Source organism: Echinops telfairi, unplaced genomic scaffold, assembly GCF_000313985.2.
Source record: "Echinops telfairi isolate 266 unplaced genomic scaffold, ASM31398v2 ScPeMD7_10;HRSCAF=50, whole genome shotgun sequence".
In the NCBI taxonomy this organism is placed as follows: domain Eukaryota; kingdom Metazoa; phylum Chordata; class Mammalia; order Afrosoricida; family Tenrecidae; genus Echinops; species Echinops telfairi.
The window spans coordinates 5,585,088-5,599,946 of record NW_022103907.1 but is presented as its reverse complement, the minus strand read 5'-3'; the positions used below and the strand labels follow the sequence as shown (position 1 = coordinate 5,599,946).

The following is a 14,859-nucleotide window of genomic DNA, read 5'->3' as shown; positions in this document are numbered from 1 at the left end:
GATGTACAAATGCGCTTTACACAATTGATGTGTGTATGGATTGGGATAACAGTTGTATGAGCCCCTAATAAAATGTTAAAAAAGAAAAGAAAAAAATCCCAAGATCTTCTGAGCAATGAGAGAAAAAAGACAACCAAGAAACACATTCCTATTATTTATCTGGGGTTAGAAAACTTTTTGTAAAGGGCTAGAGAGTACTATATTTTATGCTATGCCATCTATATTATCTCTGGGGCAACTACTAACTACGACTGTAACAAAAGATGATTTGTAAATGAATAGACAAGGTTGTATCCCAGGAAACTCTTATTTACAAAATAAAGATTCATGGTCATAGTATGCCGGCATTTATTATAAATAGACTATATAAAAGTAAACGAGGAAATCCACTCAATATTAGATAGCAATCTGATTGTAACAATCCATCACAAAAATGGTGATAAAAGGAATGAATGGAAAATATACTAGTCCAAGAAAGTACTGCAGGAAGGGTAAATATACGGCTCAGCTTCTGGTGAAGTGGATCTAATACTTCTGCTGAAAAAATACCTGCCAAACTGCTTTCTGTATGACTTTCAAAGGAATCACTAAACACAACTTTTGGAGATTATGATGGCATATTGGCAGTAAAATTTAGGAAGCAAATATAAGAAGAAACAGATCTCCCTTTTCAGTTTTCATGTGTCTTTAGTGGGAATTGCAGTGGAGCAAGCCTCACTAATCTAAACAATGAAATGTCTGCTTAATATATCTTTCTTTACACTGAAAATATCCTCAGGAATATCTAACTTCATTTACTAATACTTTTAGCATAATTTTTTTAATACTTTCAGAATGCAATCTCATAGCCTCTTTTATACAAGAAGTTTAAATGTACTAGGGGAAAAATGAGAGTGGAAAACAATATTCAATAGGAAGAACAGCATGGAATCAGGAAATAATAGGAATCCCAGAGAGCTCAAAGGCCCTTTTCTGTTAAGCAAAAGATTTGTACTTTTATCAACCATTTATTGATCTGATTCAAACTGATTGGTTCTGACTCACATAATTACAAATGATCATAATTTCATGGATAATTTTCCCTCTATTACCTGCTAAGAGTTTGTGGAACAGGTGAAACACGGGGACAGTAATCATTTTACTAGCACTCTCTGCTCCCGAGGAAGCACTTCCTATTTTATCAGGCACTGTCCTCCCTCTCCTTGATGGTGGGCGAGGTGGCGTGGCTGACACAGCACGCTTAGACTGGGATTTCAGTCCTAAGGGAGAAGAACCAACAGGATTACATGTAGTCAACACACTAATGTGAAGTAAGAAATTTATGTACCTAAATTATTTAAATATAATGTATGATATCCCTAGTGCCAAGAGCTAGAAATGCTTCTTTCTATTCAGTATCAAATGTCCGATTCTATGTATCCTTCATTTGACAAGTAATTTTGACTTGACACTTGTAGCCATTTTTCAGGGAAATGAAAAAATATCGGTGGCTGTTCTGATAGCTTACCGTCAATTTACTAGATTATCATTTTCTATGAGTTAAGTGTAGGAGATTTTCTCTGAGAAAAATCAGTCTATTGGTTACAGAACTAAGGAATAAAGCTATTTATTAAATAAAGAGAGCTCCTTAAAAGCAAAGATGGTCAGACTTCATCTAATGTACTTAGGATAAGTGCATGTTATCAGGAGACACCAAACCAGACACACTGGTTCTACCAATGGGCTCAACTATAACAACTGTGAGTAGGTCAGTGCTTCACTCTGTTGTACACAGGGGGTCTATGAGGCAGAATCAACTTGGCAGCACCTAACAAGAGCATTCACCCTTCTTTTTAAAATTCATACCAACTAAACTATATTTAACAACAACCAAAAAACCTACCAAAATGGATCAGTTATCCTTGCTATGTTTTCTTTCTTCTCCAGCTAACATTTTCTTTTTTTTTCAATTTTCATTTTATTATTTCTATTTTATATAATAAGCCTATTACAAAATTAAAAATACCATTTTGGTTTTCTTAAACAAATAGGCTATATCCACCTTCCTAATAAAGACAAAAAAAAGTCTCAACATATAACATACTTTCAAAATTTTAATGAATTATCCTTATACTGTTAAGCATAAATGGAATACACTGTTTCAAATATAAAATAAATTATGTAACTCCATTGTCAAAGAGCAACAAATTGCTGACACAATATTTTAGTTCTAATATTGAGCTATCATTATTTTACTCATCTTTTTGCTTTACTGCATTTATCACATAGTAAAGTATTCCATAAATTATTCTATTTCAGGCTGTCAATCAAAACCAAGATTATTAAAGAGACAGAACAAAAAAAACACAGAAGACTTACCAGAGGCAACAACAACACTATAATTATCCTGGAATCCATTTTCCGTCTTAACTTTCTCTTTTTCTTCATGGTTTTTCTTCTCTTTATCATCTTTTTGTTCACTAATTAATTTAGCTGTGATACTTGGAGTATCTGTAAAACAATACTATATAAAACACATTGCTTTTGCAAAATCACTTAGAGAAGCACTTCAGTAACTAACAAAGACAATGTGCACAGAATTCAAAGAAGTCAGACAATTTGTAACATTTAATCCTCAATATTAGTAAAATCATCCTATTAAGTCAGGAATCTAAAGTAACAAACTATAGATATTCCACATTAGTAAAATCATCATATTAAGTCAGGAATCTAAAGTACCAAACTACGAATATTCCACATTACAATATTATTGGGGAGTTGGAAAGGGCACAAAAGCTAAGGATTTGAAAACCAGTAGGGAGGCTGGCAGTTGGGACCCACCCACAGGAGAACAGGCTGGAGATCTGCTTCCAAGAGGTCACCATTCTGATAACCCCCGTAGCAGTTCTAATTGGGTTGCCCTGAGTCATAAACAACTGGATAGAGGGAACAAAAATAGGTCTGAGACAGTGAAATAAGATCTTCATTAAAAACATGAATTAGATCGCACAACTCTTTTTCATATATTTAAACCACTGAATTGTAAGGAACATGACAAAACCACCAGCACTATGTGGGAGAAAGACGCGTTTTCTACTCCTATAAAGAGTCGCTGTCTCGGAAACCAACAGGGGTCTGTCCGGTCAGGTCACTATGATTTGGGATCAACTTGATGGCAGTGAGTTTTGGTTTTATGTGCATATCAAGAGTATAATTTCTATTTACAAAGTAGCCTTAAACAGGATGCCGGCACATTGTACAAACGGCTAAGAGGGAATTAAGTACAGGACTACTATTAGAAGATTACACTAAAAAACTCACTGCCACTGAATCAATGCCAGCTCTTAGTGCCCCTGTGGGGAGAGAGAGAACTGACTGCCGTGTGAGTCTCCAAGACTGGCTCTTTATGTTAACAGAAAGCCAGTCTTCTTCCTCAGAGAAGCAATTGGTGCTTTTGAACCACTAATTTCTCAGTTAGCAACCCAAAGCTTTATCACCACACCATCAGGGCTCCTGAACATTACACTAAACATCTACTTATACTGAAAGTAAACATATAAAAATTATCACATGTAAGTCACACTGACTTGTTATATTTTTGTTTACGTAGGTATCTTAGATAAAAGTAATGTATTTTACAACTACTTTAAAAATAACTACTAGCAGTTTCCACAGACAACCATTTCTAGAATTATCATATCCTATTACTTTGGTTTATATGAAGGAATAAAAAAATAATAAAATAAATGAGGTAAAAATTTAATGATCTGATTTAGCCACTTTTAAATCCAAATATTTCGATGGACTGTTTTGATAATAGAAACATTTTTCACTTTGTGGATATAGTTGATACAGTCTACTCTCACTTAAAAGAATTCTTTGTCTAATAAAAATATCGAAGTAACTCAAAATGGTAAGAATATTAACATGAGCCAGAGGGAAATAAGTAAATATTAAAAATTTACTAAATTAATTCATAGCACACAACTCTCACTTCCACCATAAAGAGGTAAGAAAAGCTGTAAAGATTTTACGCATTAAGAACTTACCCATTGTAATTAGAAATTCAAATGGTAGCCATGTTTCTTCAATCTATTAACTCAATAAATGGTATAAAATCCATAATTGAGAAACACTTTTCTCACTATTATCTAGTATGGACTCTCAGTTTGACCAACATGAAATGGGGTACGAAGGACCAGATACCAGAAGATTTCTTGATGATTGCTAATGACTAAATAAATGTTATCAGTAAAATACATCATTTTACAAAAGTGACAAAATTCCATATACATCTAACAAAATTAATGGAAGATAAGATTTAATTCTGACTTGCCTGACACTCTGTCAAGCACTTCCGATAACGTTGTTGAGACCGGCAAATGGAGAGTCCGGAACCTGTGGCCTGCTCCATACAGTGGATGCTGGATGACATGGCTAGTGGCATTAATTCTGCCTTTGTACAGCTTAAAAGTAATGCAAGAAAATCCAGAAGTCACACTTTGGAAGGAACATCAACAGGAAAATACTTCAAGAACATAAAACAATAAAAAGCTTAATAAAGCATATAAAATATGCAGTTCATAGATTTCTGTAAATGTGGCAAGTTTATTTATCATGTGGTTTTTCTGTTGGTTCAGTTTTTACGTTAGCAATAGATGACTTGGATAGGCTCTCTTTTATGTCCAAATCAAATTATACAATACTGAGTGATATAAAATTAGGTTACTCCAGGCTAGGGGTTGGAAAACTATTGAAATGAAGGGCCATTCCTGTCCATCGCAACAATTTAAAAATTATCTGAAAGCCATATATATATAAAATCACCTCTCTGAATAACATCTTAAAATTTTTTTCAATTTTACTTCAGAGCCACATGTATGTACCAAAAGACCTAGATATGGCTCAAGAGCCTTAGCTTGCTGATCCCTGCTCTAGGGAGATGGATTGATCTAATGTGATTTTCAAATCTGATCATTAACTAGGCTGTTGTTGTTTTTAAAGTTTCCATCATTATTAGAAATTAGAAAAACAGAAAACTGCAAACAAAGATTTGAAATGAGATATATTTACATACAGCTAAACAGGATTGTTATTACTCACTGGACAAGGAGACTGAAGAAACATTGTCACTTTTTCATCCTCGAGCATCAATTGCAAAAATAATCTCCGTATAAACCCCGATATATTGCCAGATGTTGGAAGGTTTCCTCTTTGAGGGGATGTCTGAAATAGTTCACAGAGAACCTACCAAGACAAGACATTTAATTGTTAAAGGCAATATACATTTGTAGCTTCTTACTTTGAAGAGTGAAAAGAAAACTAAGAACGTGAATTAACAAATATACAATTAAATACATGATTTCATCTTAAAGTAGGAATATTTTAGTAGATAAGAAGTAAAGAGTTTAACAAAAATTAATGTGGGTAGGAGAAATTACTCTTATAAGTTTTCACATAATAACGGCTAGGATAGTTTTTAAAAAAACTTTTGTCAATTATCAAGATGGCAAAAAATTACTAAAAACAAATAAACAAAACATACTCAAAGGCTTGGCAAGAAGTTGAGAGATATTAGAATGGGCCAGAAGCAGTGGACACAAAGATTTCCTGCTACCAAGAGATTCAAATCCACCTTTCAAATACCCATGCTCATGCCTTGGTTGAAGTTGGCAATACAAGTAATTTAAAAATTCTGTGTGTTAAGCAGAAATATGGACATATCCTCCAAAATTAAGAGAGACAATAAAACACCTGTGTCATTGGTTTCCAGGCAGGAATCGTTGAAGAAGCAAGTTGCCAGTTTCTCTTGCAAACTCTGATGGGCTCAAACGGACAACCTTTTTGGTTAGAAGCCAAGTGCTTATCTAACTACTGTGCACCGGGGCTACTTGATACAATACTTGATCCTAACAATACATTTTTGACCTAGTTATGTAGTTCAATTTTATATTTCTTCTTAGCTAAAAGGAGTGAACCTGGCAATAAGAACTGAGATCTTTAAATAATTCTAGATCTCAAGATTTTGACAACATGGACTAACATAATAAATAACCTTTCATATTTTTATGTGATTTCTCAGGAGTCTTTAATCTGAAAACGAATCCAGTGGTTTCTGTCAGGACAACTTGCCATTTGAAGCCAGCTGGATACACTGAAACGCAAAACTTCAATGCCAATCCAAACACTATGATACAATTTTAGGTGGGTCAGAAGGTAGTACTGTTCTTCTGACTTTGTTCTTCTTATAAAGGAGAGTTTGGAAAAAAGTAGGGGATTATGATCTATAGCAAGAATCTCCTTGCCTTTTTCTTCACCATCTCATCACAATGAAGAACTAAGTGAGCATATTTTGAGAAGGGGAGGAAGGAAATACCAGTACTTTAAAGATGATTTAACTTCAAATTTTAAAAAATCACCTACCCACAAACTCTGCCTTAATTCATATTCTTCCCTCATGTCATACTGGTGCTAAAAGCCAAGCTTGTCAGATATCTGCTTGTGTTTTGTTTTGGGGGTGGGGGGGTGGGGGTGGGGAGGCTCTTACCTGTGCCATCAGTTTTTGGTTATTAGGGTGGCATGAAATGCACTGGAGAAAGAATGCGACGGTTGCATTCTCTATTGCTGTTCGCTGTTGAGTGGTCAATCCTGTTGTAGCAGCTGAAGAAAGAGAAGCTGACCTTGCACTAGTCTGCTGCACACCTAAATGATGTCCTCCAGTAGTGGACCCAGAGTGACATAGTAAAAACAGAAGTGCTGTCCACAGTGGATTAACTTCAGGGCCACCTAGCCAATCTTTCATAATATGGTTATTGCCAACTTCCGTCAAAAATCGAAGAATAGGAGCAACCAGGTCTGCTGTGATCGGCATCTTATTACACTGCTGGAGAGCATGATGTCGCCTGAGTTTATCCTGGGATGTATCTATTGACTGAGCAATGCTTTCTGAGTAAGAATTGTGGCTAAAGCAGAAACTAGCCAGACTCCTCACAAGAAGAGACGGCAACCCTGAGTCTAATAACTGTTTGATAGTTTCTGGAGATTGAGAAGAGGAAGCAAGAGTGGCCAAGTGGGATTCAGTTAGTACAGGAGGTGCATGTGCATTTTTAGAGTCATCAGTTAAAGAGGAACTAAGATCCTGCTTTTTACTATCATCTGTCATGGAAAGTCTATGGTGACACTGCACTGGAGGAGGAGTGATTCCCATCCAGCCCATGAGCAGAGAGAAATAATTTGGGTGTATGTGACACATTGAACACAGCAAACTGTCAACAGCTTTCTTCAAAACCATATTGCAGGGAAGAGACATGGACCAATTGAAAAGTAACCTATGAAAATAAAAGAAAATATGTTAAGCAGATTTTTCTTACACAGAATTCACTGTTTTAAATTCTACAAGACATCTGACAAAAATTAAACATTTTATTGGGTATTAAATATGACATAAAGAATTTAGGTAGGTTAGACATAAAATGAACAAATAAAGTGATTTGTATTTTAGACCGGTATTACCATTCTTGATGATAATCTTAAAAAGTCACTTAAATAAAACAAAGGAAAATTAGACACCACCACCACCCAAAAAAGTTCAGGTTCAATTTGAGAGATCTGTAGCTTAATGTACGTTTCCTGAAAGATGATGTCTGTAATGTAAAAAACTATGATTATGCCAACCTTCATGGTCATCTGTAAAGACAGCCTAGAGCACAAAGGGCTATTTGCCTACTATTCAAAAGCCATGGAACTCTTCAGAAATAAACAATGCTATGCTGTAAGTTTGGCAAATTTGCAGTTGAGCATGATCAAAGTAGTGGAATTACTGTGAGAATAGTAATCATAAACATGAAATAGAAATGTCTTTAATGGTGGGGGAGAGGGAGGGAAAAATAAGGAGCTGATACTAAGAGCTCAATAGAAAGTAAATGTTTAGAGAATAATGGCAACATATGTACAAATATGCTCGATACAATTGATGTATGGATTGTTATAAGGGCTGTAGAGCCCCCAATGAAATGACCTTTTAATAAAAATTTTTAAAAAGAAATGTCTTTGAAAATTTGATATACTTTAACCTACAGTTGCACACTTAGGATAAAAGAATCTGGAGTGTATATTTGCAGGTAGGAACAGATATTAAAATTGTAGGAACACTGACACTGAGCATTCTAATTTTAAGTAGAAAATCTAAATAGGCAGCACTACTAGTGTACTTTCTTAAAACTACACATCATTTCAAAATTATAGCTGGTTATATTTAGCTACTACTTTCAAAATATGATTTTCATCAAAATAAGCATATAAAATATGATGTTGTCAAGCAGCCCTGCAGTGATTGTGTGTGTGTGTGTGTGTGTGTGTACACAAATCATACTTACTCAAAGAGCTCTCGGTCCAGGAGTCCTGGTAAATCATATTCCACAAGCAGTTCATAACTGTGCCACAGAACGGCTGCTACACAGTGCAAATGCGAAGGAGATGGCATTAGAAGACCGTACTCTATGTTTGAAGAGTTGGGGCACAAGTAGTTCATTCGGCCACTTCTTTTCATAGCAGCCACTCTTGCAGAATCACTGACCCATTTTAACAACGCCTGGATTCTTAAAAGAAGGAAATGAATTCCATAAACCATTTACACAAAAACAGATTGAATCTACTTGGCCTCGTGGCAACCTTACAGGAAAGAGCAAAACTGCCTCACAGGGTTTTTCAAAGCTATCATCTTTAGGAAGCAGACTGCCACATCTTTCTCCTGATTTTTAACAAGTGTGTTTAAACTGCCAATCTTTCAGTTAGCAGGCAAACACTTTAACCACTGCACCACCAGGGTGCCATAAAACAAACATTTGGTACACATAAAGGCAACGTTTGCAGGTAAGTAATGTACTCATAAGAACAAAAATGCTATTCTCGATCATTTTAATCTAAAAGGGGAGAGGGGAGGAAAAGAAGTTAAGGACACAACAATTCTAGTGTTTCAATAACCACAAAAACTTAATCACTCAAAAGTCTGGGATAACATAACCTTGATGCAATAAATGAATTTTGATTACTTCTGACCTCATTTAAGACAAAATACAAAAAATGTCTAGAATTACTGGAAGCCCAGCCTAACAAAGTCACTCTCACTTCTAAAATTTCTCTCATTTTTCAGCAAATGTCTACAGCCTACAATGGTTTGTGGTGAATTGGTCGTTATGCAGAGAGCCCCAGGCAGTGCAACGTGTTACATATTTCTGCCCCCACCCAAAGGATAAGCTTCATTGTCAGGTACTTAACACACTGTTTTTCTTTTATATTCCCCTTCCCCTCAATTGTCTAGTTTAGACTACTGGTAGTCTCTGTTCTAGGGTAAAAGAAAGGTGTGCTTATATTCTTTGTTGTTGATAGTACGTAACTGAGTATGTACAATAGAACAATAATGTGGCATAAAACTAAATAATCCCCCACTCTACTGTGGAAAACTGAAAAAGCTCTTACAATTTTAATTCAATTATGATACAAAATAAAGTCAGTCTACTTAATGTTTTGTAGCTACCATGCTACAAATAAAACTTTGTTAAAAATGCCATTACAGACATCTGTAATCAAACAAAGAAGCATAATAAGTGAAAGCTCTTACATATTTAGTAGTAATTTCCCTCAGAACACCTTCACTGCCTACATAGTGTATTATCTATCTTCATTTTAATTTTATGCAAATCCTCTTTTGTGATGGACATTGGTGTCTCCCCAACCTTGAAGCTCCGAAGCCCAGTTTAATCAATATTGTATCTCTTAATAACTACCATGGTGCTAGGCATATAGGGAATAATTCAGTAAATATCTATAAAAGTATCCCCCAAAATGTTATGATTTAAAAATTGTTGTTATAATTCATTATGAAATAAGAAATAAAAGATCATTGTGCACATAAATTAAGATAACAAAGGATAAGATACCTTAGGAAGTAATCTCCAGCACAGAAAGAATGAGTTACCTACTATACATACACTGGGGGGGGCGCGGCTTCAAAAAGTTCACAGAAAAATGAAAAGACAAGGGCAAGATATGACAAAATACCAATTTCTAAATTATCAAGGGCTCATGAGAGAGGGGGGAGCGGGGGGGGAGGGGAAAAATGAGGACCTAATGTCGGGGGTTTAAGTGGAGAGAAAATGTTTTGAGAATGATGTACAAATGCGCTTTACACAATTGATGTGTGTATGGATTGTGATAACAGTTATATGAGCCCCTAATAAAATGTAAAAAAAAAAAAAAGATAAGGGAATTTTTCTGTGAAATTTTCAAAACTCCCACTGTTCTCTGCATATAGATGGAAGACATCAAAAAGTTGCTCAAAAACTTGTCAGGATAGGCATTTCAAAAAGAATTTGCACTTCTTATTAATTTGGAGTTAGCAGCACACATTAAGGCAGAACTGTGCTTCTACAGCTGATTAAAACAATCTACATGTACTCAAGTCACAGTAACTAAGTGAAATTTTCAGGTACCATTTAATCAATCGGATGTGTCATTTTGTATTGAGAAGGGAAGAGGGCAGAAAATTAACAATAAGCTGTCAATGAATACAATAACCTATAGCATTAATCAAATAATATAACACCAACTTTATCAAGAGTCCCAGCACCTAGAACGGACTCAGCATTCCTATATGGATTCACACTCACTGAGTACCACCTGCAATACACACCACTATCATGAGACCATCAATGTAAAATGACCCTGTTACAACACAACTGGCCAATTAAATGCTATTCCACTCCATTCCTCTAAAGCAATACTAGGAATACTTGAATTCACATTTATGAAAATAGGTCCAAATATAATAAAAATGTCTTACACAGAGAAATATTACTGAAAGTGGCAGCACATGAAGCATATAGAATATAGATTTAAGGCTTAACTTTTGGAAAATCACTTAAGAAGAAAGAGTCTTACAAACAACAGAATGGGTATGTATGTGGAGGTGGGCGTTTATGAGGGTAGATGTCTAAGCATGTTTTTAAATGAAAAATGGGATCATCATGTACCTGTCTTTTGTTCCAGGATCCTGAGTTGTTGCAAGCTGGTAGAGGATATCTATTGTAGAGTCAGAAGAAAGTCCATTCAGTCTTCCAAAAAGTAAAGGACTATTCAGATCTTGCAAGAAGGAATAAAAAAATTAAAAAACAAAAATGTAAGCTAAGTAAACAGGGAATATGATGATTGCTTAATCTTATTTTTAAAGTATTCATTAAATAAGGAAATTAACTTAAGAAACAATGAATCACAAAGATCATGGTCGAATAGCCTTTACTTTGTGCCTATGCAAAATAAAGACATCAAAGTTAATTGTCACCTGTAGGATCACTGCCTGATGCTGCACAATTTCTCAGGAGAATGTCTATAAGCTTCAGGCCAATTCTAGTAGACTGCAGTCCTATCTTCACAAGCACAACCTCAATGTTGGGTGAATGCATTCCACAATACGGTGACATTAATAGGGCAGCACAAGTCTGTAGCAGATTAGCAGTAGGTGCAGCTGCACTTGCCATCATTCCTTCCAGATCACTTATATGAGTAAGGCAATGATGTAATAACCGTAACCATCCAATACTAAAATACAACACAAAATAATTCATCAGCTCCAATTATTTCAAGGAAAAAGTTGACTTCTTAAAGATCAACATGTTACATTTCAAAATAACACCAATCTAAAAAAGAAATCATGTTTTAGATTTATGTAAAAATGAAGAAGTAAGCAGTTTCCCTTATCGCATCACAAATATAAGTAATTAAGCGCTCAGAGAATTTAAGAACTATGTGCTTTGAAAAAAACAAAATAAGAAATCTGGTTTGTATATAAGACAAGGCTTCAGAGTTCATGGAAAAAGAAAATAAAAAGATAACAGATTCTCCACGAACTTTCTGCAGCCCCTTGTTTATATGCATCAATATATGAATACAAATTAGATAGGGTCACAGACTTTTTAAAAAATTGTAAAATTTTGGTGGCTGAGGAATTAAAAAAGAAATCCTAGTTTTTTTCACTAGACAAAATTGCAGTAAAAGCAATCTATAAAAGTTTTAAGTCATCAAAATTTTCCAAAATAATGGTGAGTAAAGGACATACTAACACTTTCAGGTAAACAACAGATAAGCCTATATGGTGAGCACCACCAGAGAGATTTGTACTCCTTAGAACAATGAGCCATATGAAAAGTGCCCAGAGTCCGAGTTCAGAAAGCAAGGAACAAGAGAGAAGTTAGAATGGAAGCAGAAAACAGAAGGAAAAGTGGGAGGAGTGTTGCTAGATTGTTAGGATTATAATCAATGTCAGAAAACAAAATGTATATGAATTATTGAATGGAAAATTAATCTGTTTATAAATTTTCATTCAAATCACAAAACTTAAAATGAATAAATAAATTATATATTCAAGTCCTTGTTCATGATGGGGCTTCAAAACATTCATGGAAACACTATTATCTTTATTCAATTTTCCTATGAAAGGTTTGGAACCCTGTTGTATTTTCCTCCAGCTGACTGCCATTCAGGTATCACCACATAAAACTAGCCTATGTTTCTACACACGTGGTCAGTTTGTACAATTCAGACCTATCCCTGATGGTGGACATTTGGAAATCCCCATATTCAAAGATTATTCAAAGAACTGGCACCTGTACCTATGTATTTCCTCACACATAGGAAAGATCATCTCAGATTAAATACACATAAATCTAAAGTTAGAACGAGCATAAGAATTCTGCTTCTACAAGATTTATTCTTGTTTTATGAAATCATTTTATTGGGGCTCTTATCACAATCCATGCATACATCTATTGTGTCGAGCACATTTGTACATATGTTGCCATCAATTTCAAAACATTTTCTTTCTAATTGAGCCGTTGATATCGGCTCCTCATTTTCACCCTCCCCCACCCTACTTCCTTCATGAACCCTTGATAATTTACAAATCGCCCCCCTCTGTACAAGATTTATTCTACCAAATAAATTATTGTAGAAAAAAAGCATCCGAAAATGGGAAATTAAACATACCTTGTCTTGGATACCTGATCTTCTGATGGAAGAAAGGGATTATTAACTGTTGCTGAAGAAGTGGTACCAAAGGCTGTGAGGCCCAGTAATTTGATCTGTGAAAGACCTAAGGTGCTGGCATCTCGTGGACGATGCAGTCTAAGGCAGACAGCAGAGGCTACTTCAGCTTTTACAAGTTGAATTTTTATGTAAGTGAGGCCACTTGTGACAACAGGAGTAGACAACGGCAGCATGTTTATCCCGTCTGCACTTACTTCAACAGATACTGAGGATGGGCAGCCTGGAAAAACAGCAAATTGAGCAAGTACTAAAGGAATAGTGGTTACATTACATTCATTTTGTGTTTGTCAAAACAAACAAAAACCCAAAAGAACTTAATATATACAGCTATTAAGTCCTATTGCCACTTTTACAACAATTACTTTTGCAGTTTACTTTTCCAATCAAACATTTTACATACAGTATAATAAAAAGAGTAACAATGACCTACAAAGAGTGACTAAAGATGTACAATCCACATTTAATTCATTTTCTCACACAAAATTACAGCCATTTAGGTTAATAAATCTGTAATTTGTATTTGACTCAGTCTTACCACCAAAAGTATTAATATACTACAACTCACTGCTTTACGTGAATGGAAAAGATGGCTGACCCCACTACTAGTTGATTGTGACCAACAGTGACCCTGAAAAGGATTTCCAAGGTTTTCCCTCCTGTGGGTCAGCTGGCAGGTGTCAACTGTGGACCTGTGGTTAGCAGTCCCAGCACTTAACCCCACAGCACCACCAGTGCTTCCTAAACAAGATGGTAGTAAAAATATATAGGTGCTTGCCAACAACTCATTTAACTATTACACTATGTTTTAAACACAGCTGAGTTTTTAAATTCCTTTTATCTGCTATCTTTTGTTCCTCTTCCAAAATTTAACCAAATTCAATTCTTCGTAAAATCTAAAGAAGCCAAAAAGCTGCAACCAGCAGCTACTATGAGGACATTACTTTTTTCTAGCACAAACCTTCCAAAATCCAAATCCCTTTCCATGAAGTCGATCCCAACTTACAATGTTGATACAGGGTTCCCAAGACAATAAATCTTTATGGAAGGAGACTATGTAACATAGCACATAGGCCTATATTAAGAATCTATTTACCAACTATAAAAATCTCTTAAATGTTAAGAGGCTTAAAATTTGTTTAAACTTATGTCAGCAATAAAACTAGAAATATTTATTATGTGTCAGTTACATACCAGGTACTAACTAAAAATATGCCAATATTTAATTTAATCTTCCTAATTCTTTGAAGAAAGTATTTGACACAGTTTCATGAGGAGATAGAACAAGAGATTCAGTAATCCAAACTCCAGGAATGAATAGATGTCATTATCTTATATTCAAATTCTTATTTGATTCCAAAATTGGTTTTATTTCAACTGGATCTCAATATTCTTCTACTTCAAATCAACACCAATGTTAAAGTCAAACTGTTTTACATGTAGTTCCTGGCTTATAACACATTTGAATTATTACAAAACATATATAAGACTTTTTTTCTTTAAGAGTAGTAGTATATTATACTGTTAGTCCTATGTATATAAAATGTTGTGTCACATCGTTTGCTGACGTTATGATGTTCACTCATATGTTCAGTGTTATGATTTACTATATAAAACAGTATTGGGTAGATTGTTTTCTAAACTAAATCAGAAGTGTCAGTGGCTGGAAAGCATGGGCCCAAATGTTGACCGTTTTACTACAGTCAATAGACAGATCAGGGAAACAGTAAGACGTCACTGTGAAACACAGGTCATACAGACAACTCTTGCTATATCTCACTAAAA

At 35.0% G+C, this 14,859-nt stretch overlaps 1 protein-coding gene across 1 annotated transcript in view; it reads right to left on the bottom strand.

The window, feature by feature from the left end:
- The window catches only part of BIRC6 (baculoviral IAP repeat containing 6), a 203,808-nt gene that overhangs the window by 83,805 nt on the left and 105,144 nt on the right, over positions 1–14,859 (bottom strand). The window contains exons 51-59 of the mRNA XM_045287023.1: positions 13,018–13,297; positions 11,318–11,574; positions 11,010–11,118; positions 8,355–8,576; positions 6,527–7,307; positions 5,083–5,226; positions 4,316–4,445; positions 2,359–2,490; positions 1,092–1,259 (exon numbers count right to left, since the gene is read on the bottom strand). Coding sequence (XP_045142958.1) covers positions 1,092–1,259; positions 2,359–2,490; positions 4,316–4,445; positions 5,083–5,226; positions 6,527–7,307; positions 8,355–8,576; positions 11,010–11,118; positions 11,318–11,574; positions 13,018–13,297 — 2,223 coding nt within the window. The remainder of the gene's footprint in view (positions 1–1,091; positions 1,260–2,358; positions 2,491–4,315; positions 4,446–5,082; positions 5,227–6,526; positions 7,308–8,354; positions 8,577–11,009; positions 11,119–11,317; positions 11,575–13,017; positions 13,298–14,859) is intronic.